Below are 25,180 nucleotides of genomic sequence, written 5' to 3' on the forward strand. Positions count from 1 at the left end.
TCTCTCTATCCCTTTATCTACCTACCTAACTATTCTCTCTTTCTCCCTACCTACCTACTGTATTTCTCTCTCTTTCTCTCCCTCTCTATCTATCTACCTACCTACTTTTTAAAAAAAAATTGCCTCTTCAAAACCTTGGTGCATCTTATGCTCCGAAAAATACAGTAAGTGAATTTTGGCCCATTTTATGACTTTTCTTGCCACATTGGTTAAGTGAATCACTGCCATTATTAAATTAGTCACACGGTTGTTAAGTGAATCTGACTTCCCCATTGATTTTGACTTTGTCAGAAAGTTGCAAAAGGAGAGCAACCGTCATAAATGTGAGTTAGATGTCAAGCATCCAAATGTAAATTATGTGACCATGTGGATGCTGCAACAGTCATAAATGGGGAAAATGGCTATAAGTTATTTTTTCAGTGCCATTGTAACTTTGAACAGTCACTAAATGAACTTGTAAATCGAGAACTACCTGTAAGTACATTTAACTCACTTGTAGCATAGCTTTGAGCGAAATCAAGCTTTACTTGATTTTCTTTTTAAAATATAATTAGAAACATTACATCCATGAATCTCCACTCATGCCTGTGTCATCCTACTAAGTGAAGCATTCATAAATCAATGAAAAGAAAACAAAGACAGAAATTGTGGTGTGAGACCGCTGTGGGGTAGATTGATTAGGAAACTTTGAGATGAAATCAGTATAGAACCATAACAAATTGTAAAACCAGAAAGTCTTATAATGATAAAAGAATAACTTGCTTGATTGCCAGTGGTGTCAACTATCTCATCAGTTAAATGTACTGAGAGAAGTTAAACAGGACACTATTTCTCATATATTGCTATTGTTATCATCATATTATATTGTGCAGGGGTGGGATTCAAAAATTTTAGCAACCGGCATGGCCATGATGGGCGTGGCCTACTTGGTCTCCTGCACCACAGAGGGGGAGGGGCTTTTGTCCTCCCCAGTCCTCCCCTGAAGCCTCTGGAAGGGTGAAAACAGCGTCCCCCGAGCCCATTTCCAAATTCCTGGAACTTCCGGGAGGCCCATTTTTTGCCCCCCCCCCAGAGCCTCCGAGTGGTCCCTGCACTTATCTGGCATCCAAAATGGGCTGCGTGGAAACTTCTGTGGGGGAGGGGTGGGTGGGGCCAGCCTATCCTTGCAACCATAGGTTTGGCGAAACAGATGTAAAATTAGCAACCTATTCACCCGAACCGGTCCGAACTGGCTGAATTCCACCCAATATTGTGAAATCTCTGGTGTCAGTCTACATAACCTGTAGTCAAATACTGATTATGCAAATACCGAACCCTTAATCTAAGACCCATTTTAACAGAAATACTTTGATGGTACTGAGTAAAAATGAAGTGTTGTCCCTGGGCTTTGCAGCTATGTTTGTATTTATTATCCTTGTTTATCGCATTGCATGTGTTCAGTTCAGTGTCTTGCAGTTGTTGGCAAAACAGCTGTCTTCCAGCATGCTTGAAGAAACACTTTCTGTTCACACAATTAAAATGAAATAAATACATTTCAAATAATCTTACATGACATATAAGTTAATTGTATTTTTTTCTACTCACCATAGATGAAATATAATAGACACAGAAGTAGGTTTTTGCCCTCAAAGGAATAGCAGCCAGAAGGAACTAATTAGTAATTTAGTCTATATTCAGTGGCTACATCTTCTACCACTGTCATCAAGTATCATGTAACAATTATGTTCTGCTAGTAGATATAAACATTGCAAATCTCATTTGATGGTATATTGAAACTGAATTAAAAGCTACTTAGATTCATACCATGTCTTACTCTTGTACCATGTGGCATTTTAATTTCCAAGTCATAGAGAGAGATTTTTCAAGGGAAGGTAAACTCAGCTTCTACGTTAAAATTCTTGATATTTTTTAAAACTTGAATCTCAAATACACAAATTGTAATGAATGATTTTTACTCCCAATTCTGAGAAGCGTTTTCTCATTATTTATTATTGCATTGACTTAAAACCATTTTTTCATCTTATTCTTCAGGCAGGAAGTTTTTCACAGAAGCTCACATAGAACCAGTGAAAGCAGAACAATTTTATTTGCAAACTTACAGTCTACAAGATACAATACAAAAGAAGGAAGAATAAAGAAGGGCGGGGGGGGACAAACCAAAGTTTGGAGCAATTCATAAAGTTAAATAGTATTGTTTAGTTCAAGATAAAGAGCAACCCTTGTGCTATAGTTAAAGCTGGACCTAATTAAATAACTTGATTAGGAAAGGATATTTGGCTTCTTTATTGCACATTACATATTTGTTTTTTTAAGTTATTTTATATTATGTTTATATTAATGTAAACATAATAAAACAGAAATAATTACTAAATTAAATTGTATGAGTTTACATTCTTTAACTCATAAAGTCAAGTAGTATTTTTTTTTAGTTAAAGGAAAGGAGCATTCCACCAAGCATTCTTCCTTGCTATGAAATGCTATATATAGCCCTTTTCTGTAATAATGAGAAGCATATTATACGGTATCCATTTGCCAAAAATGCAAATATGACAAAGAACAGGAAACAATTCCAATGCTCTGACTAGTGTTTCCATACATTACACACTTGCAAACATGTGGTTGTAGTGTTCATACTTGACTATTTTAAGTGTAAACCTAAACCTGTATTTTAGTGAGCTTTGGTTTATTATTGTTCCTATTATTTACACTGGGAAGCATTTTTTCATATTGATGGGTGCATACACAGAACTCTCACCAATAGAATGCTGTTAAATCACAATTTATGCATTAGAACTTTTTCTGTTCATGGCAACTTCCCGTTTATTAATTCATAAGCTTGTTCTGTCCTGTTTTGACATCTGTCAGTGATAAAACTCCATTGAAATCCCATTTGTAATGTCTATTTTCTACACAATTTGAATTCTTGTGTGCACAAAATACTCATTTGCCTGAATTTTATACCCATATCTATGTATTTTTGAGCCAAAAATTTAAGTCATGAGCTTATAAAGCACTGTATGTTTTTGTGGGGATACTGCAAAATCAAGTTAGCATGGAATAAACCAAAATATGTCAGGCTTAACAGCTCTGAGAATTTTCTCTCTCTCTTTTTTATTTAATTTAATTTATTTTTTGCTAAAATGCAATGTTATTTTGAGGAACAATGCTTTGACCCATCACAACAAAAAGGCATGTTTGTTTTAAACTTTGGCTTAAAAAATAAGTCACTGTGTTGTCTATTCTGCATAGATGAGCGTGTTATTTTTTCTCATTCAGCAACGTTTTTCAAGCTTGCTTGTTGGTTTTATAAACATTCTGTCATCTTCAAAAGACTTTGATGCTTCAATGAATTGAAGCACTGTGCAGCTTCTTTTCCTTCTATATTCTTTTTTAAATCTCTGCAGTAGAGGCAATGCCAAAGGTTTAACCCAAGCTAAACATCACCATTCAAGTAAATCTTGAAATTATAGTCAGATGACCTTTGAACACAGTGTCCAGGCTGCAAAGACCATTCCCGTACATTGTGTCAAAGAAAAGGGAATATATAGCATTCGGTTTCCTAAGTCCTGGGCAACCTTTTTATTCCAGCGCTAGAAATCATAATGAAAACATTGGTGGGCGGCAGTGAATTTGCATATTTTGCTTCCCTGAATTAGTATGTCCTAATATTGGAGATTGGAGGTTGTATTTGAAGTCTGTCAAGAAATTACTAGAGGATACAGTGCTCTTAAGGGACATGGTGGCTCAGTGGCTAAGACGCTGAGCTTGTCAATCAGAAAGGTAAGCAGTTCAGCGGTTTAAATCCCTAGAGCTGCATAATGAAGTGAGCTCCCGTTACTTGTCCCAGCTTCTGCCAACCTAGCAGTTCAGAAACATATAAAAAAAATTCAAGTAGAAAAATAGGAACCACGTTTGGTGGGAAAGTAATAGTGTTCTGTGCGCCTTCAGCATTTAGTCATGCCGGCCACATGACCACAGAGACGTCTTTGTACAGCGCTGGCTCTTCGGCTTTGAAACGGAGATGAGCACCACCCCCTAGAGTCGGGAATGACTAGCACATACGTGCGAGGGGAACCTTTACCTTTACAGTGCTCTTGTCTTCTAATAAATGTTTTATCTTGAAGTATAGAAACATTCAAAGTGTGCTGGAAGATCATAGAGAGTGAAGGAAACAGAATTATGGCTCAGGTTTTATTTTTTTCTTGGTGAAATTGCATTGCACATTGAGAGTGGGTTTTAAAGGCGGTCTTCAGAGCCACAAACCTTGGAAGCATGTGTAATTTGTTTTTACACAAAAGGTTATGTCAGAAGACATGACAGTAAACTGAAAAGTACCTTGAAAGTGACTTCTATATAATTCAGCTAAGCATAGTTTTCATCTCATGATGAGGTCTGCTCCATGTTCATGTGGGTAGCATCATGCAACCCTGATCTCTCTCTGCAATGCTTTTTTAGCTAGAGCTTTTAAAAAACATCTGTAAGTTTTTGAGACTAATTGAAACAAAGCCTTAAGTGCATAGGAAGTTATCACCCAGCCCTCTCCCAGAAAAATGAAATATCCTAGGAAATATTGAAAAGGCAGAATATTTCCCTGGATGTGAAAAGGAAGAAACATGTTTTAAAGAGAGAATAGCTCCCTGCAGCTTCCTGCCCATCCCCCTTTGTCAAGGGGCCATCGCCCAAGCCAGTCCCTTTACATAATAAAGATTCTCCCCTTCAGCTCCAGGGGGATGGGATTAAGGCATGATTAGCCTTCACCCACTCACCACATGGCATCTGAGAACTCAACCAAACCTGGATTCAAAACACAGCCTAAAGAGTTGCCCCTGCATGGCCCCATGGGAGTCTGACAACCAATCAGAATACAAGATCAAGATCAAAGGCCAGAGAGGGCATAAAACCAGGGACTTTCAGCATCTCAGCCCTTCCTTCTCTTCTTCTCCACCAACATTGAAGCATGTGATCACCTTTTCCCCACTTGGAGCTGAACATAGAAGGACATTTCTTTCAACAAGTGTTACCTGGATTAACCAGTTTTCTATGCCATTTCACAAATATATTCCTAGCTCTAGTTGGAATAAGATCCTCAAACTATTTCAAACCACTGAACTCACTAAAACCCAATAAACTTGGTGTTTCTTTTTATCGGCTCTTTGGGACTTCTAAACCTTTGTTCCACTTCCATAGATCCAGAACACTCCATTATAATAATATAATATCTGTGCTGTTATCTAATAGGGTGGTTTTGATTCAGTGCTGAATTTCACCTCAGAACAATAAATGTTAAAAGGGCATTTCCCTTAGCGGCAGGCAATAAGTTTGCATCATCTATTCCTAGAAAAATAAAAATAAGACAGCTACTGCATCTAATCCATTAAAAAAGGAAGATATTTTTCAATTGTCTAGAAGACCTATTGTGTATCTGCCATGTGGCGTTACCTTTCCACTTGTAAATCGCTATGCTCCCTCTGTGGGTAGTAGCCATCTGTGATGCTGCCCTATTGACAGATAGAGAGTATCAGATTACTTTCCTAAAGGCACCAAGCTCCCAAGCTGGCTGCTCCAAAGGATCTCTTGTTAGTATCATGTCTGCAGTTCTCTCTGCTGACTCTGTACTTGGAATGCAGCTGGCAGGATTTTAAACATTAATTTGATTTAATTTGGTTTGTGTGTCCAGGTGTCCAGGAGGCTGTAGTGACTTGCCTGAATAAACAGACCAGAGAATTTGCAGATGAAAATCTATGTGTGAGCAGTCGGCGCCCCCCACAGTTGCTGAGATCTTGTAACCTGGAACCTTGTCCCCCAAGGTAGGCTGCTGTTTGCTCTTTGCTTCTCTTCCATATGGGTTCTCAGCGCCTTGAGAAGTCATTTGCACTTTGCCACGTTGTATTTGAAAGGCAGAGAAATTTGACACAATTGGGAACATATTTCCTGGCATCCAGCACAAAATAACTGCTCTGATTTAAAGTGAATTATTTTCCTATCCACTTTATTGTATTCAGGGTTATTTCTAGGACAGTATGTGTGTAAGTAATTCCACTCTACAATGGAATTCAAGATGTTCCCGGTGTCTGTTCTGCAAGAGTCAGTCGTCAGAAGTTGCAAGGAAAATTAATTCTTTCAAATTCTTTATGTGGAACTGAACACTTTTTAACATAACAAATTGAATTGGAATGACTACACTCAAAGCTTTTCTGATTTGCTTAGTTTTTGTCTTATACCTTAAAGTTTCTCAACCCTACAATTACTAATCTGATCATTTGTAGGGCTCCAGTTTAGCAAAAACAAGGGACATGGTGGCTCAGGGGCTAAGAGCTGAGCTTGTCGATCAGAAAGGTTGACAGTTCGACAGCTCAAATCCCTAGCACTGTGTAACAGAGTGAGCTCCCATGACTTGTCCCAGCTTCTGCCAACCTAGCAGTTCGAAAGCGTATAAAAATGAAAGTAGAAAAAATAGGGACCACCTTTGGTGGGAAGGTAACAGCGTCCCGTGTGCCTTCAGCATTTAGTCATGCCGGCCACATGACCACAGAGACGTCTTCAGACAGCGCTGGCTCTTCAGCTTTGAAACGGAGATGAGCACCACCCCCTAGAGTCAGGAATGACTAGCACATATGTGTGAGGGGAACCTTTACCTTTACCTTTAGGTTAGCAAAAACTGATCTTGTCATCTGCGACAGTTTATAAAAACATGATACATGAATTTGTAACTGAAGGGACATCCAGAAAGAAGCGGTAATCATTTTTCACTTCAGTTTATATTTCCTGATGGTCATTCTTCAGCTTTAAAGCACCCTAAAGATGAGTTAAGAAACCAAGGAGGCTTACATCAGAGAAAGTGTTCAACAGACTTCCATTTTAAAATTGTTTTGACATAATCACTACCAGTAATGCCTTGGTAAAAAGGCCATCTTTACTTAAAAGTGATTCTTGTCCCATTTCTCTCTCTCATTAAATAGTCAAAATTGTGTTAAATGTAAATGATGCTTCGAAGAGAGTATGCAGAAATGAATGGACTATATGGCCTTTTGAAAAGAGGAATCTGCATGATAAATCTTAAATTCTATAATAAGAACATGTAGTGTCAACATTGCTTAGCAACATTCAGACATACAGGGATGGGTTGCTTCTACCTTGTGTTTGTATGCTAAGTGTGGGTTGTGGAAGGAAGAAAAGCAAGTAAGGAATAAAACCCAAATGGATGGAAATAAAAGAAATTCCAGCAGTGGTGAAATTCATTTTTTTTACTATCAGTTCTGTGGGTGTGGCTTGGTGGACATGGCAGGGGAAGGATACTGCAAAATCCCCATTCCCACCCCACTCCTGGGGGAAAGATATTGCAAAATGGTTCCTAGCACGTCTTATCTGTCTCAGAACCTCAGTAGTTAGCAAATACCACAGCTGTTCTATTGTATGCTAATCTATACTCAGATATCTTTGACTACGTCTTCTGTAAAGCTGTTCAAATAGAGCCTACTTGATACATTTTGGTGTGTTTCCTTTTTCTTTTTTTCTGGCTAATTAATAAAAACAACCTCACACTCCCATATAATATAGAAAACATGTAATAACAATACTATTTTAATAATACAATTACTGCTGTGGTTAGACAATATGTATAAAATGCTACATGGATTGTCCTTGATTTACAATCACTTATTTAGAGACTGTCTGGAATTAAAAGTGACTTACAACCAGTCCTAGCACTGTATGATCATTGCAGCCTCCCCAAAGTCACATGATCAACATTCAGGTTCTTGGCAACTAACTGCATTTATGTCAATGCAACATCCTGGATTCAAGTGACTGCCATTTGCAACTTTCTCAGCCGGCTTCTGACAAACAAGTCAATGGGGGAAGCTAGATTAGTTTATTACTGCAGGCGATGACTAGGCTGAGCATGAGGGAGGGGTCAAATGTGTCATCAGTCTCGAATCCCTTTGTAGCCACAAGAGATCTAAGGCCAGCCCACCTTGATCTCCATTGATTCTTATCAACCGCCCTTTTGGTTGGACCGTCAATAGTTCAGATTCTTGTAGAGCAAGGGTGTCAAACTGGCATCCAATGGGCCACGTCCACCCTTGTTTTAGTGGATAGGAAAAAAGTTGTGATACATCATATGTCAACAACGTGACGACGCAAGTTTGACACCCCTATTATAGAGAGATTAAGCTTGCAATAAATTTTTATACTCATTTGAACTGCCTGGATCTCCTGATTTCCCTGGCACTTGACAATGACCCTGTGATTCATTTAACAACTGCAGTGATTTGCTTAACAACTGTGGTTTACAAAAAGGCTGTAAAATGGGCACAACTCATTTAACAATCACCTTGCTTAGCAATGGAAATTCTGGTCCCAGTTATGGTCATAAGACAAGGACTACCTGCACAAGACTTGGGGTAGTGGATAGTATTAAAGAAGAGACTGAGATCAATTCCAATGTTCCTTTACAAGCTTTTCCATTGTATTCTAGAATAGCATTTTCCAATTTGTTAGGAAAAAATAAACATAGATCCCAAATTAATTTTCAGATATTATTAGGTGGGTTATCTCACTAGTCTCTTTTATATCTTATCCTGGGGTGGTATTCACTTACTTTCCCTACTGGTTCGCAAATGTGAACACACGCATATGCACACTCTATGCCTTCTATGCATGCTCTTTTGCTTGAAAGCATGCCAAAATAGGACGGCATAGAACGGGGCGGGGGGGGGGGCACCCATGATTTCTACTACAGCTTGGGTGAACAAGTCCGAACCGTCTGAATACCACCGCTTATCCCTGAGAGGTTTGATGAATAAATATCTCTCTTTCAGGCAGTGTTGTTATGTATCTAAAATTGTGGTCAGCTGCAGATACTTTTCCTTCAGGAATAGTTCAAAAGACCATTCCAATCTCTTTTGCTCTTTCTGTTTAATGTAGAAGAAAAACAAAATATACCATATTATCAGTGAGAACCAGTGGTGGGCTCCAGATTTCGTTCCAACCGGTAAGGTTGGAACAGCCCTGGCGTCACCCACATGCACACGCGTGTGCATGCATTGTAACTGGAAACTATGCTTCCATAAGCCTCCACGACGCTCCAGCTGCTCGGCGGAGTGTCTCGCAGGCGCTATACACACCATGTGCATATGCGGAAGCGCCAACAGCTTTAAAACACGGTAAGGAGCTCGGGTGGGTGGGTGGGCCCTCCGAAGCACTGTACCGGAAGGGTACTGGGGCTCTGGGCAGGCTCCAGTATGCCCATACTGGGGCATACCACCTGCCGCCCACCACTGGTGAGAACATTCTAATCAATTTAATAGCATATTAAATGAAACCCTGTATCAAAATAATCTGGGGGTCAAATCTTGAGATACACCTGGGAATTGCAAGCTCCTTTTTAATTAAAATCAGAACAAAATGTTTTGAAGTAGCAATAGCAATAGCAATAGCAATAGCAGTAGACTTATATACCGCTTCATAGGCCTTTCAGGCCTCTCTAAGCGGTTTACAGAGAGTCAGCATATTGCCCCCAACAATCTGGGTCCTCATTTTACCCACCTCGGAAGGATGGAAGGCTGAGTCAACCCTGAGCCGGTGAGATTTGAACCGCCGGTGAGAAGTAACCGGGGAGGGGGGGGGGAATGCTTAGGTATCGCATTATTTAAAGGAAAAAATAGCAAAAAGGAAGTTTAGACTGGGAAAGTTACATGAAAGAAGTGGTGCTTAATTAATTATCTTATCCTAATTCCTTTAAATTGTTTTTCTTTCTTCACGTTTGATATGCTTTAAATGGCTGAGAATGAGAGTGAGTGACTAAACAGCCAGGAAAAGTTCAAGGCATTATTTTCAAAAATCTATTGCCAACAAAAATCTCCTTTTCATCTGCCAGTCATTTGGTAACAAGTTACTATCATGAAAATAAAAACTGTTTTGAACGCTTTGCCACAATCTCATTTTCAGTGAGAGACAACACTGTGAAATAAAGGTTAATATCTTGGAATAGGAAGGCAGCATAAAGGACAGCTGATGGCATTATCCTTAGAAGGAAAGGAGAAGAAGTGCAATATTTTAAATGCCCCTCCCCATTGCATTTCATTTCTCCTTTCATTGTTCCCTGTCTGAGGGGATTGAAAATGTAAAATGGAATGAATACAGTCTGGTTAACCTTGAAGTCTAGAGGGTTTTTTTTCTTTTCAAATTTGAACACTGAGTACCAATGCCTGCCTAAATTGCAAAATAATGCCTATTTTTTAAAAAAATAAATGGCACTTTCAATTTATTTGAATTGCTACAAAATGTTTAGGAAAGATTTTTTTTAAAAAAAATATTTCTGCAAACAGTCCTTGAGGAGCGTTAGGCTAAGAGGGGACAAATGCTCAAGTTTACCATATTCATAGAATTTTAAAATATGGTGGCCTCGGGGCCCATATTTTAAAGACAATCAGATGATCCTTTGTTGTTGGTTTGATTAACAATGTTTTTCTACCTCTCTTATACCAGCAGAGCAGTTTATACAATATTATTTTAAAATCCTAGTAAAAATGAACATGACAACAAAAGGCAATAGTTACATAAAAGTATCAGTTTTTAATTGGCTGAGCAAACAATCAGCATTAGATCCTATGATAGAAAGAATGATTCATGCTAAAGTCAATTCCATGAGAAATTTGTAGCACAGAAGATGCGCCACTGAACAGTGGGCACTCCAGCCTAGCAAACCATCTTTCATGCTGATTAAAGTCCCTTTTATGAATTTGTGAGCCTCCACAAATTGCCCACAACCACAGCACCCAGAATAGAATGTCAAAATTTCAATCTGGCTACCTACCAAAGAACCCTTTTTCTTTTTAATGAGTTTGGAATCCAAACCAACTGTGAAAATTAGAACCAGTAAGAAGAGAAAGGTTTTGAATTTGCCCCACAATAACAACTGAATAGAATACTGAACACAAATATCAGTCAACTGTCTACTGTTATTTCTAAATTTGTGCTTTTGCTTATAAGGTAATGGGTACTTTTATACTTGGTTCCTCTTTTGTCCTCATTTTTGTTTTTATTATTGTTGATTGACTTTTTGGTATTTTGTTTTGGCCAGACTCTTTGAACACAGGCGTGGCCAAATTTTTCACCCCATTTTGTTACCTCTCACTGTTTCTCATAGTACTGGATTCTCACTTTCAACTTTGTAAATTAGACACTTACCGTATATTCCGCCGTGTAAGGCAACTGGGCGTATAAGAAGATCCCCTACTTTCAGGCTTCTGCAAGCCGGCTGAAGGCCTCCGCGCTGCTTGACTTTCATAGTTTGAGCTCAGCGCCTTCCTCCTCCAACCAGACCTTACTAAGCCATCCCAGCGCTCATCCATCCACGTGCCCAGGCAAGGAGTGCCGAGGTTATCGATTGAAAGGCCGGTGTCTGCCCTGGTGGCGGCGCTGTTTTTTGCTTGGTGGCATTGCTTTTTCTTTTCTTTTGGTTTTTTGATATACCCGGCGTATAAGACAACCCCTGATTTTTGAAATAATTTTGGAGGGTTAAAAAGTTGTCTTATACGTCGGAAAATACCGTACATTCATATCACAATTTCTGCCCTTTGCTCCTAAACTCATCTGTAATGAAGCTTAATTAACTGTTGTTGATCCATAATCTCATTTATCATCCTTGCAAAATTTAATTTGCTTTCTTGGTGTCAATCACTGGACCATAATTAAATTCCTGATGTGCATCTAGAATTTTCTCACTTCAGTTGGTGTAATCTTTGCCCTCCAATAAAAATAATATATGGTGAAACATTTAGAAGGTCAATCCAATTATAGCTTTAAAAGAAATTAGCTGTTTGTTAAGAATCCATTGTCCATGAAAACCAGAGGCGGGTTGCTAATTTTTTTACTAGTGGTTTAAGTATGCTCCTGCGCAATGCTTCTGCACATGTACATAAGCATCTGGGTGGGTGGGCAGAATCGCCCGTCACCGCTACTACCGGTTCGCCTGATCCGGACCAAACCAACAGCAACCCAGCTCTGTTGAAAACATCTCATCAGTCAATGGAATCTCTAGCACTAAACTAAACAGTTTAATTTCGAAAACTTTATCTAAGGAAGTAATTGAATTCACTGGCTCTTCACCAAGAGAATGAAGATTGTTTCTGAGAGAATGCAACTTTCCTTTTCTAAATGTATGGAATAACTTGCTTGGTCCCAAACAAAGAAGAATTGCAAAAAAATAATTCACAAATGACATAAGCTGAAGACATTGATCTGCACTGTCCTGCAGTGGGATTTCTTTATGCCAACTTCTCACATCCAGCTGTGTGAACATTTTCTATATTCATTGCCCTCAGTATTTAAAATACAAATGTATATGGAAGGGAATTCAACAATGGTTGAGATGCAAATATAATTTCTTGCAGTGGAACGTATGCAATGTTTTTCCATCTCTATCTCTGAAACTTTCCATTGCAATTAATTGACTCAAACATACTGTCAAGTTTTCTACTTACCAGGCACAATGGCTTGGATTGAATTTTAAGCTCTTATTGGGGGGGAGGGGGAAATCATCCAAGTTCCGATAGTATCCAGATATATGCATGTAGATGTTCTTATTAAAATGGTCATAAAATCTGTTCATAAAATGTCAGGGCACATCTGTAAAAACTTATAAAAATTATTTCTGGGCATGCCATTTTCCCTTCAAAGATTCAACAATTCAGACATTGTAGTTAAAGTTCCTCATGCACAGATATTTTTGTTTCCTCTTTATTACCACACTGGAAGAAGACACCATTGTTCCTTATAGTGTAATGTCACTGAATTCAATGCACTTTCCATCTTTAATTGGCAGGATATGGGATCGGAGGTTTTAAATTCCAAAAAGAAATGTATTCTTTTGAATACAGAAAGAATTATTTTTCTGCCAGGACCACAGAAGTGAGGGCATTTCTGTAACCCAAGTCAATAATAAAATTAGTTTTATAGTCTGGGTATATCTTAAAAAGAATGAGTTTCTTTTGTTTCACTTTGGTTCCAGTATTTCACAAGCTGTCATAAAATATCTTACAACCCTGTAACCTTATTTAGCATAGTGACTGCTTCATGTTAAAGTGATTGTTATTTCCATGCTAAATGCAGAAAATTAGGCAGAAGTGGGTTACTTTGAAGATCTTACTTACTGGAAATCTTAACATTTTTATGCTAGCACATTAGCAATGTTTTGATCATCTTTTGGGGTTTGTGTCAGTACAGGTAGTCATTGATTTATGACTGGTTCAGTGGTGGGATTCGAATAATTTAACAACCAGTTCTCTGCCCTAATGACCAGCTGGGTAGGCAGTGGTCAATGGTCATATGACTGGGTGGGTGTGGCCAACTCAATGTCACTCACTCTTCACCTTAGCTGTTACAATGTAATAATGGTTAACCAGAGAGGCAGTATCTGTAAGCAGGGCAATAAAGATTAGGCTAGAAACAATACCAGAATGTTTCCTTCCTGCCTTCCTTACAGGATTAGCCCTGCAAAGTGAAAAAAAAAACAAAAGGAGATTTCTTCCAACAACCAGTTCTCCAAACTGTTTAGAAAGTTAACAACCGGTTCTCCCGGGTAGGTGCGAACTGGCTGAATCCCACCACTGGACTAGTTGCTTAGCAACTGTTCAAAGTTATGACACACCCCAAAAAGGTACTGACCACCTGGATTAAAGTTCCAACGTTCACACACCCCCATTGGTCACATGACTGCATTTGGTGGCTTGGCAACCAGCCCTCATTTATACCTTACAGCGTCCTGCTGCTGCATGATTATAATTTACATTTTTTTTTTGCTGGAAATCAGCATTTTCTTCTGGGTTCCAGCAAGAAATACCCATTGTGGATAACAGGTTCACTTAATGACTGCTGCGTTTGCTTAATGACCACTGCAAAAAAAAGTCATAGAATCAGGCTGGACACATGATGACTTGCTTAACAACTGTAACTATTTACAACAGTAATTTTGGACTCCATTATTGTTGTAAATCAAGGACTACCTATAGATTACTGGTAAGATCTAGATAAGTTCTGACATAATTCCTAAGATACCTATTTACAGTCAGCAATTAATGTGTTTTTGTTTACCTATGAACTATATTACTATGAGGTAGTTGTCACAATTTTATTCTGTTCACAGCCTGCTTATGGTTTTGAATGGGAAATGTATGTTCCTAGCAGGGATGGGCTGCTGGGGGTTTGCAGGGGTTCTGGAGAATCTCTAGCTAAGATGCTGTGCAGGTTGGAGAACTCCCAAATCCCACTCCTGGCTGGCCCCACCCACCCCGTCCCTGCCAGGAGTCCCCACATGGCCCATTTTGAATAAGTAAGTGCAGGGCGCGCACAGAGGCTTGAGGAGGGTGAAAATGAGCCTACCGGAAGTTTGGGAAAGCCAGAAAATGGGCATATTTCTGGCATCCAGAGGGCAGGAGCCTGGGGAGGCCACACCCACCATGGCCACGCCTACCCAGCAACCAGGCAGATAGCCCCTTGCTAAAATTTTGAAGCCCACATCTGGTTTCTAGTGCATGGAAACTGAGGGCATCTCTGTGCAAGGGAGATAACTGAGTGGACCCAATACAGCAAAAGAAAATTAAATTCTTGATTTCCTTTTTCCATGCTTTCAAGTAGCATGTAAAGCCATCTGATTAAAGTAACAGGCTAATTGGTAACACATCCTATGATTGTTGTATAGATAGTAATGCAGGCCACAGAGTAGCAATAGCAATAGCACTTAGACTTATACCGCTTCACAGTGCTTTATAACCAGTAGTGGGTTGCTATCTTTTTTACTAGCGGTTCAGCCGTGCGTCTGCACATGCCACTTCTGCACATGCGCAGAAGTGTCCAGGCAGGTGGGAGGAGCCTCCCGCTGCCGCTACTACAGGTTTGGCCAATCTGAGCCAAACCGGGAGCCATCCACTTCTGTTTATAACCCTCTTTAAGAGGTTTACAATATCAGGATATTTCCCCCAACAATCTGGGTCCTCATTTTACCAACCTCAGAAGGATGGAAGAATGAGTCCGCCATGAGTCAGTCAGAAATGAACTGCTGGCAGTTAACATAATTAGCATGCAATACTGTGGCCTCACTAGTGCGTCACCATGCCTCGCAGCTAATTATCAAACTTTTAAAAAATCAAGCTATAATAGACTTATTATTGACTTTAAATTTACATACAACTTGGGGCAATTTGGTGGGTTCTACAAGGTTTTAACTTACATGAATTTTGCTAACTGCTCCCCCCGTTTACTAGAGTATACAATATATTAAATGGAATATGTCTGACTTGAGAACAAAAGTCTTTTCCCTAAATAATACCAACTTTATGATGAGGGCATAATATTTGTGACTGATTGAATCATTGATAGCAAAATATCGGTCACTCAAGAAGACTAGCCATGGACTAGTTTTTGAACTACTCCACGGCTAGTCTTTTTGAATATACAAGCATTGGCCATTTCTTTCATAAGCCAACATATACAGGATTCTGTCTCTAGAAGAGAATGAAAAATGGAAACAGTGAAAAATGAAAACAGTGAAATTGTCCCAAGATAAAAGCCTTGTACCTGTACATCTTATATCTCTTGCATACCTTCTACACTATACCTCTTATTAAAAGCAGAACCATATGCTAAAATAGCGTATCATATTAACATACATTCTCCTATTCAGCTTGTCACTATAAGAAGCTTTGGCTGTTGCCCCAGACCAATTCCTAATCATCCTAAGAAAACAAGTTCAACTTTTATAAGAAATAGGAAAGCTTCTGAGATAGTCTTAGCCAAAGAGTGCCTTCTCCAGTATTCCTGGATTCCTGACTCCATTATCTTCAGACTGCGCTGCTTGTCATGTTTTTAAAGACATTTTTGTGAATTATAGATGTACTTGGAAATGAATGAAGATATATCTTGGCACAATTTCCTTGGAGTCTTATATTTCTTTGGTTCCTTCTCTACATTACATTTGTTTCTGAAAATGATTTTCCATCTAAAAAGATTGCATGAACTAGTGAATTTACAGGAGCCCATTTCTCTATACTTTGCTATATATAGTTGCCTTTGTCAAATTAAGAAATAGCTGCCAAAGTCAAATTTAGAGATAGTTTCATAAGATTCATTCATTATATTGCAGGAATTACATTCCTTGTCTTATGGGCAAGCAGATGAAAGATCAGAAGATTATAGGACATATAAACTTGGACCATATTATTTTCAATAGCAAAAAAGTGTATTTTTTACAGGCATGTATGAATGATGCTGAGTCAAACCATTGGAGCATCTAACTCAATATTTTTAACAGTCAAAGGACAAACGCTTTCAGGTTTCAAACAGGAGAAATTTTTACTCTACTTGGGGGCTGAGCAAAGCTGTGTACTTGCTTCCTTGCTAATACAAATCTTTGATTTCCAAGTGTTATGAACATGAAATTTCTTGCATTTTTAAAATCTTCTCTCTTCACATATGACTAAAACACCCCATGATTACAGGCAAAGACCACTATAAGGAAGGTGGGGCTTCAAACAATTAAAAAGCCTAAAAGATACATCAGAATAAAAAATTATATCTAAGAGGCTAAAAACATATAAAATGAATCTAAAAAGAATCTAAAAGGATGAGTAGGAGCAATAGATAGCAAATTAAATATATCACAATGCATATTAAACTAGAATAACAATCTAGGCTCTCATTAAAAGTGATTTATCTTACTTTATATCAGGGCTGTCAAACGTGCGGCCCACGGGCCAGATGTGACACATGTTGCCCATGCTTTAGCAAAGAGGGGGAAAGTCATGATACGTCACGTGACAATGTTGTGACAATGCAAGTTTGACATCGCTGCGCTATATTAACATACTGTAGATTGCAGGCTCTCTCTCTAGGACTGAATTAATGAGTCTTGGCCCAAATAAATTAAGAAGTTTCCATGCAAAAGATAATAGAGTAAAATAGAGTACAAAGTACAAAGCTGGGAATCGAGACTTTCAAAAGTTGTTATCAAGTTACGTTTTTCAATACGAGGGGAAGGATGAAATTTATGGTTGGGGAGTACTTAATTTTAATTAAATGAAATCCAACCAAATGATTTGAATTTAACTCTCACCCTATCCCCTGTTTTGGGGGTGGCCCTTGCATTCTATAACCTAGGAAGAGATATACACAAACTTACATCTCTTTTCATGAGCTTGTATGTTATATTAAAAGGGGGGGGGGGAAGCTGAAGTGATTGATCTTGGTCTGATTTTTTTTTACATCTGAAAAGCCTAGTGTTTTAAAAAAGGTGTGTAGACTTTTTATATTGATTGTATGTGTGTGTGTGTGTCCAGTCTATCTTCAACTGGAAGATCTCTCTGAAGCCTAGGAAACAGACAATGTTCTGTAATAACAAGGTTATTTCTTTATGCCTGTGCTTAACTGTTTTAGCGTAACCATGGTTAAGTGGGGGCAGGATCCTGTATGAAATCAATAAGGTGTTTTCCTTTTTCAACCCCAGGATAAGCCCCTGCTTTTCTTGAAGAAGTTTTTGTGTGAAGTTGGAGAATAACAGATAGATTTATGGCCTTTGAGTGCAAAAATATATTCTCTGTACTGTAAAAAGATATGTGTTTATGTTGAGCCCTTTCTGGGGATGCATTGGCCTAGCTCATGAATAATTACCATAATCTGACCCAGGAACTGATGACAGAGCAGTATAGGACATAAATAATTAAGTTACATTTCAAAATGACTTTAGCTGTGGTTAGATTTTATGACACCCTGTTGAAATCCTCCTTGCTTGTTAGGGTGGGAGCCACTTATTCATTACCAGTCATTGGAGAAAACGATTATAGTAGTATCGGAGTATCAGAAACAAAGAATAAGAAATAGAAGTTTTCCTGAAGAAAGATAAATATGATTCTGCAAAATATGTTTTTTGCAGAAACCTGAGGAATGTAGTTGGTAAGGGGAATGGCCTTGAGGAACAGAAGGAAGAACTGCTACCAAGACAGCAGTTCCTGTAGATAAAAGAAAGCTGAGGGCGGGGAAGTACTATAACGTTAGAAGGCATCTCAGACAAGAAAGATTCTCCCTAGTTCTCATGAGGATAAATGGAGGGAGGGGGAAGTACAGTGTGACTTGTTTACGTAGCTTTACAATAATACTAGTATAACCCCGCATGACTTTAATTCCTACTCTGGTTTACCTTGAAGGGCTGACTGGGTATAGTTGAAGGACTGAAGGGTGAAACTTATTCAAACAGAATTTAATTATTTATTTATAAAATCTATAGACCGCTCATCTTACCTCAAGGTAATGACTAGACAGTGATTACCTTAAAAATAGACTAGACAGAAGTAGTGGTGGGGAGTAGAATTGTACTTGAAATCCAGAAATTTGAACATAAGGGTCCAGTTGATAATGCTTGGGTTAAGAGGTAGAACCACAAAAGGTAGTAGTGTAAGGGAATGTCAGGTGGAACTTCTGATCATTTCTCCCTGAACTGAATTACAGAATTTTCTAGTGGTGAAATCTACTAATGGGAAATTTCAGCTACTTGGAGATTTATTAAATAAACCAGGGAGGAATGCAAGGTTCCCCCATATTCCTCGTTGTTGGCTGTTTCATTTTTCAGGAGGTTACAGAATAAACAAGGGGTCAACTTTTCTAGATTTGATATTTGTAAGAGATAGGACAAGATGGTGCTATAATAATCACTGGTTAATAATACTCAGTGACAACCTGCAGCTACTAGAGAGATTTTGCTCATCTTTAAAAAAATCCCATTTTACTTCTTCTTCTCTATAATTTGTCCTGGAGTCATGTGATCACCTTTTGTGACCTTCTGACAAGCAAAATCAATGGAGGAGCCAAAGTCACTTAACAAATGTGCTACTAATTTAACAACTGCAGTGGTTCATTTAACAACTGTAGTAAGAAGAGGGGAAAACTCACTAAACGTCTCGCTTAGCAACAGAAATTTTGGACTCGATTGTGGTTGTAAGAAAATGGACAACCTGTACACTTGCAAAAACCAGGCCTCCATTTTGAAATCTGAGCATATGGCTGGCAACTTTCTTATTAAGAGAATATGTTGCCAAAAAGCAACATATGTATCATTGCTTTCCAAACTAATGAGCATTTCCTTCTCCTTTGGAAGTATCTTTCTTATTCTTCATTAGCCCTTTAGTCTCTCTGAAAAGAATAAATTGCTGTTTTCTATCTGAAGTGCAGCAGATTAAGAGCTGCTGACAACAGCACATTTTGTTCCTTGCCAAAATTATTTCCTTGGAGTCTCGTTTGCACTATTATTCTGTCTATGTTCATGGCCGTGCAGTTTCCAAAATAATCTCCGAAAGTTCATTTTCTTATCAGCCAATCAGGATCTTACTTCCAGGTATACTTCCAGGTATACTCCTAATATGCTATAGACCAGGGGTGTCAAATTGGCGGCTCTGCAAAGGCAAAAAACCGTCACTATACGTCACGTGACGCAATCGAGTTTGACACCCATGCTGTAGGCTAGCCTGGCTGGTTTGCCTTCTTTTCTTTTTTTCATTCATTGTTCCCCTTTCTCTCCTTCCCCTTTGTCTTCTATCCAGTTATTTATATGTTGGCTTTGTGCCTTTTGAATTCACAAGAGTTGTAAAATCCCAATTGATAGTAATTAATCATCTGCTTTTCATGGAAATGTGGAAAGCAGCTGCTTATTGGGGAAAAAGAAAGAAAACAACATACCATCCAGTATTATTGTATTGGTATCTGAACTATTGTGAACTGGTAATGCTGAAAAATTATGAACCTATAATTCCCAAGCATGTGAAATCAACACTGAATTTAAAGGAAAAAAATTGCATACAATTTAAGACATTTTGAGTTATGATAATAAATTAACATTTATATAGAGTCTGTTTTGAGATATGAAAGCAATGAAAGTATGTTAACACTTAATTCTTGTAATATTTTATGAATTATTAGTGATCAGTTATTTAATTTGTTTTATGAAGAGGTTGACTTTTTCTTCTGCTTTTTGACCATCTTGCACTTGTAAGATGTGATCTTGGCGAGAAGCAACTTAGAACTAAGGAAAAATTTCCTGACAGTTAGGACAATTAATCAGTGGAACTACTTGCCTCCAGAAGTTGTAAATGTTCCAACACTGGAAGTTTTAAAGAAAGATTGAATAACGATTTGTCTGAAATAGTATAGGGTTTCCTGCCTGAGCAGGGGGTTGAACTCCAAGGTCCCTTCCAATTCTGTTATTCTGTTCTATTAGACTAGCTACAGTTAGCATATCATCTATGATTGTCTGAACAGGCAATTTTCAAAAGTCCTTTTGAAGTACATACACATATTTTAAAAGGGTAAATAAAAGTAACATAAAATACCCGTTTTATAAAATTCTCTCCAAAATTCATATTTTTCAAAAACTTTGCCAGAAAGTTCAAATAGTCAAAGGCCATCTCTGCCTCCAAAAAGATCCATGAAGCTTGCTTTTTTTTAATGTTTCGCCAAATATTCCAAAATGTCCAACATACTTCTAATTGTCTTTTAGGTAAGAACTCACATTGATCCTCATTAATAAATTCTTTAAAAATTGTCAGGTGGACTCATTATGAACAACTTATAGTCATATTTAATAATGATATTGGCCTATAGTTTCTTGTTAAAGTCAAATCTTGTCCCTCTGTCAGTATTAATGCTTTACTGGCCTCTTTCCAATTCTCTGGCATTTCTCCTCCCTGTAGATTAGAGTTCGTCTTGTTTTGTAACAGTTGTAAAAGTTCATCCTCAAAATATTTATAATAAGAACCTGATAATCCATCTGGTCCCGGCACCTTTCCCAGTTTAATCTTTTTTATAGCTTTAGAAACATACTTTATTGGAGGATTTTATAATATTTTTATTAAGGACTATATTAAACAGATAAGACAAATACAAAAACAGTACAAAAATACATAGAAAAGAAAAAAAATGTTTAGAAAGTACAGGCAGCCCCCCGCCCCCCCGCTGCCCAAAAAAACCCTCAATGACAAAGAAAATATAAGAAGAAACTTTTCCTTTCGTTCTCAATAAATATATTCAGTATTAACAAGTTATTGTATCTTACAATACATCCTTTGAACTATGGTGCTGGAGAAGACTCCTGTGAGTCCCTTGGACTGCGAGACGATAAAACTAGTCAGTCCTAGAGGATATCAGGATACCTGACTGCTCTTTAGAAGGCCAGATCCTGAAGATGAAACTCAAATACTTTGGCCACCTATTGAGAAGGAAGGACTCACTGGAGAAGAGCCTAATGCTGGGAACAATTGAGGGCAAAAAAAGGAGATGACAGAAAATGAGGTGACTGGATGGAATCACCGAAGCAGTAAACTTGAGCTTAAATGGACTCCAGAGGATGGTAGAGGACAGGAAGGTCTGGAGGAATGTTGTCCATGGGGTCGCGATAGGTCAGACATGATTTCGCAACTAACAACAACAACAAATATCTCTTCTTTACATATCTGACATTTTTATAAACTCATTTCTAAATCTTCAGCTCTCATTTTTAATTAGAAAAGATCCAGTAAAAATTAACAAACATACCTAATGACCTAAGTATATTTATGCCTTTTCCATTTAGTCAAATTCCCCTCCTCCCTCTTTTAACAATTAAACATTGCCAAAAAAAAGAATTAAAACTATTAAATACCGTATCTTCAGAAAACATAACTCCTTATTTAGCTATCAAAAGACAGTTTAGACAGTTCCAAAAGAAAAACTATCCTATCCAGATAACCACTAAACAGCACCAGAAATAAAACTTGTTATAAAATGCCATGCAGAATATGGAGAATTTTCTGATGCAGGCCAGTGATAACAAACTTTTTGTAGTAATCTCATTGAATAAATATTGCAGAATGTTTGGATTTGCTGGCAAAAACAGGGATCTCCATTTGATGTAATTGTCTTTGTTATTGTGGCAAAAGTGGGGAAAAATTAAATACTTGATGGAGAAGCCATAACTACATGACTTAATTTCAGTTACTTTTAAATAAAAAACAAACTATAGTTAACTCTATTCCATCATTTGGAGTCCAGCCTACTGCATCCCATTCAAACCAAACCTAGCCATCAAACAAGAATAAGTTGTGCATCTCTGTTTTGGCCTAGGAACTTGAACTTCCTGTTGAAGCAGCTGAAATCTATTCAGATAGCTGTTTGTGCTTCAAAATTAGTATTACACTCCAACCAGTGGTGGGATTCAAATAATTTAACAACCGGTTCTCTGCTCTAATGACCAGCTGGATAGGCATGGCTCGGTGGTCATGTGACTGGGTGGGTGTGGCCAACTCAACATCACTCACATCGATGGGCGCTTCGCCTTAGCTGTTACACTGTAATAAGGATTACTGGAGAGGCAGTTTCTGTAAGCAGGGCAATAAAGATGAGGCTAAAAACAACACCAGAATGTTTCCTTCCTGCCTTTCTTACAGGATTAGCTCTATAAATTGGAAAAAAACAAAAGGAGATTTCTTCCAACAAAAGGTTCTCCAAACTGCTTAGAAAGTTAACAACCGGTTCTCCCAAATAGGTGCGAACCGGCTGAATCCAACAGATAAGTGACAGATTGGAATGCACTTCTTTAACAAATCAAATTACTTTCCACCATGATGAGCAAAGGACCATAGAGGACAACTACAAATGTATTTTATTTTGGAAGATGAAACAATACACTGTTAGACTTCAAGGTATTCAGTTATTAGCCAACAAATAAGCATGGACTGCCCAACAGACTCAATGACATTAAAGGAAAAATGTTTATTAATTCATTAAATCGGGCATTCATAATATAGCCAAAGATCTGTTCTCTTTCTTATTTTGCTCATTCTCATTCAACCTAAATGTTTAAAAATCCTACATTTTGAAAATGAATGGGCATATATAGTTAGGCACCTTGAAATTTGTTAAATAAATTAAATAACTAGAAAAAATAAAAATAAAAAATCCATTGTGGTCCCAAAGGTATTTTTTCAAGAGGCAGCTGGACTAATACGTCTACGAGGTTAGAAACTTCATATATTTCCTAAAAGGCAAAGCACATAAGCTACATTTGTACTATTATTAGCAAAAGAAAAGTAATTTTGATCCAATTTGTCATTGTAGGAGCACTGCCAAAATCAATTTTAAAAAGTTAATGCAGATTCTAGGCATAAACATCAAGACCATAGAGCAGGGGTGTCCAAACTTGTGAACTACTTGTGAACTTCAACTCCCAGAATTCCCCAGCCAGCCATGCTGGCTGGGGAATTCTGGGAGTTGAAGTCCACAAGTCTTAAAGTTCCCAAGTTTGGACACCCCTGCCATAGAGTACCTTGACTACAGGAGGCCCATCCAGCCTGTTTGCTGGAGTTGCTACTTGATAACAAGTAAAAAGGAGGGGTGGATTCAAATGGTGATCAGATAAGATTTATCATGCCTTTAAATCCATGTAATTACTTATTAAATTTACCCTGCTGCTCTTCAAAAAGTGGTTCAAAATAGTAAAACAAAAGTGTAAAATACAGGTAATCCTCAACTTACTACAATTCATTTAGTGACCAAAGTTACAAAGGCACTGAAAAAAGTGTCATGACCATTTTTCACAGTTACCATCTTTTAGCATCCCCATGATCAAAATTCAGATACTTGGCAATTGACTTGGCAAATATGTTCATATTTATGACGGTTGGAGTGTCCCAATGTCATGTGATCTCCTTTTGTGAGCTTCTGACAAGCAAAGTCAATGGGGAAGCCAGATTCACTTAGCAACCGGGTTACTAACTTATCAACTGCAGTGATGCACTTAACAACAGAGGCAAGAAAGGTTGTAAAATGGGGCAAAACTCATTTTACAAATGTCTCATTTAGCAACAGAAATGCTGGGCTAACTCAAGTTTTATACTGCTGTATAAAACACAACAGTTACATTAAATGCATTTGAAATCCAGGTAAGTAAACATTAATGTATTTTAAATTCTGGATCCAGAGTAAGTTACTTGAATGTGGTTCCCAGTGACATCCAAAGGATTTACTACTATGTAAGAATCATGGAAGGACTCATTGGAGAAAAGCCTCATGCTAGGAAAGATTGGGGGCAAAAGAAGAATGGGATGACAGAGAATGAGGTAGTTGGATAGAGTCACTGAAGCAGTAGGTGTGAGCTTAAATGGACTCCAGAGGATAGTAGAGGACAGGAAGACCTGGAGGAACTCACCAATAAAGGAGAGTTGTCCATGGGGTCACGATGGGTCAGACACAACTTTGCAACTAACAACAACAACGAATCATGGAGGATACAACTAGATTCAACCTAGTACAGAATCAGAATCAAGCCAGGTGTTGGCTTTTTTTGCATAATTATGGAATATGTTTTCTGTCACTTCAGAATCTTTTTCTTGGCTTTCCTGTCAGGTGGGAGATGGGAAAATGGAGCTCTTGCAGCCTCACCTGCGGTGTGGGATTGCAAATCCGCGAGGTCTTCTGCACTCATCTCCTCTCCAGAGAGACTAATGAGACAATGACTTTGGAAGACAAGCAATGTCACAAACCCAAGCCTACAGGGGTTCAAGCCTGCAACCGTTTTGACTGTCCTCCATCTTGGTATCTTCAAGAATGGCAACAGGTAAATTCCAGTTCCCAAGGGGGGAAAACTACCCATATCTGCTATTGGTGGCTAGAAATGGGAGGGATATTAATCTTAGAATCATAAATTCCATGTATGCTTTGATTTGTTTATTTGTTTGTTTGTCAAACATACAAGATAAGAAGTATAGGTATAAACATAAAAATGAACAACGGAAGTAAATACAGATAAATGGGGACAGTAAGACAGGGACATTAGGCACACTGGTGCGCTTATGCACGCCCCCTTAAGAATGGGGTGAGGTTCATAGTAGACAGTTTGAGATTGAGATTTGTTGCCCACTGACCTCCAATGAAAACCCTATTTGGTTATTTTTGCTGATTTGAGGAACAACCCCATCCAGCAAATTCCTATTTTACAACCACTTTTATCTGCTGATTGTTTTATCTAGAAATATTAGTGAGGCCTTTGAATTCTGGAGAAAGTCTGTCTAAAAGTTTTAATGTTTGAGCAGGAGAGTTTTTGTCAGTGTGATCCACAATATCTTGCTGCTTTCAACAGTAAAGAAAACAACATCGCACTTACTAT

General features: G+C 38.1%; 1 protein-coding gene across 1 annotated transcript in view; it reads left to right on the forward strand.

Moving 5' to 3' along the window:
• The window catches only part of ADAMTSL1 (ADAMTS like 1), a 263,177-nt gene that overhangs the window by 177,091 nt on the left and 60,906 nt on the right, over positions 1 to 25,180 (forward strand). The window contains exons 15-16 of the mRNA XM_087716110.1: positions 5,678 to 5,807; positions 24,421 to 24,631. Coding sequence (XP_087572236.1) covers positions 5,678 to 5,807; positions 24,421 to 24,631 — 341 coding nt within the window. The remainder of the gene's footprint in view (positions 1 to 5,677; positions 5,808 to 24,420; positions 24,632 to 25,180) is intronic.

Source organism: Thamnophis sirtalis, unplaced genomic scaffold (assembly GCF_051295495.1).
Source record: "Thamnophis sirtalis isolate CommonGarterSnake01/CBP01778 unplaced genomic scaffold, rThaSir2_p1.2 scaffold_5, whole genome shotgun sequence".
Lineage (NCBI taxonomy): Eukaryota > Metazoa > Chordata > Lepidosauria > Squamata > Natricidae > Thamnophis > Thamnophis sirtalis.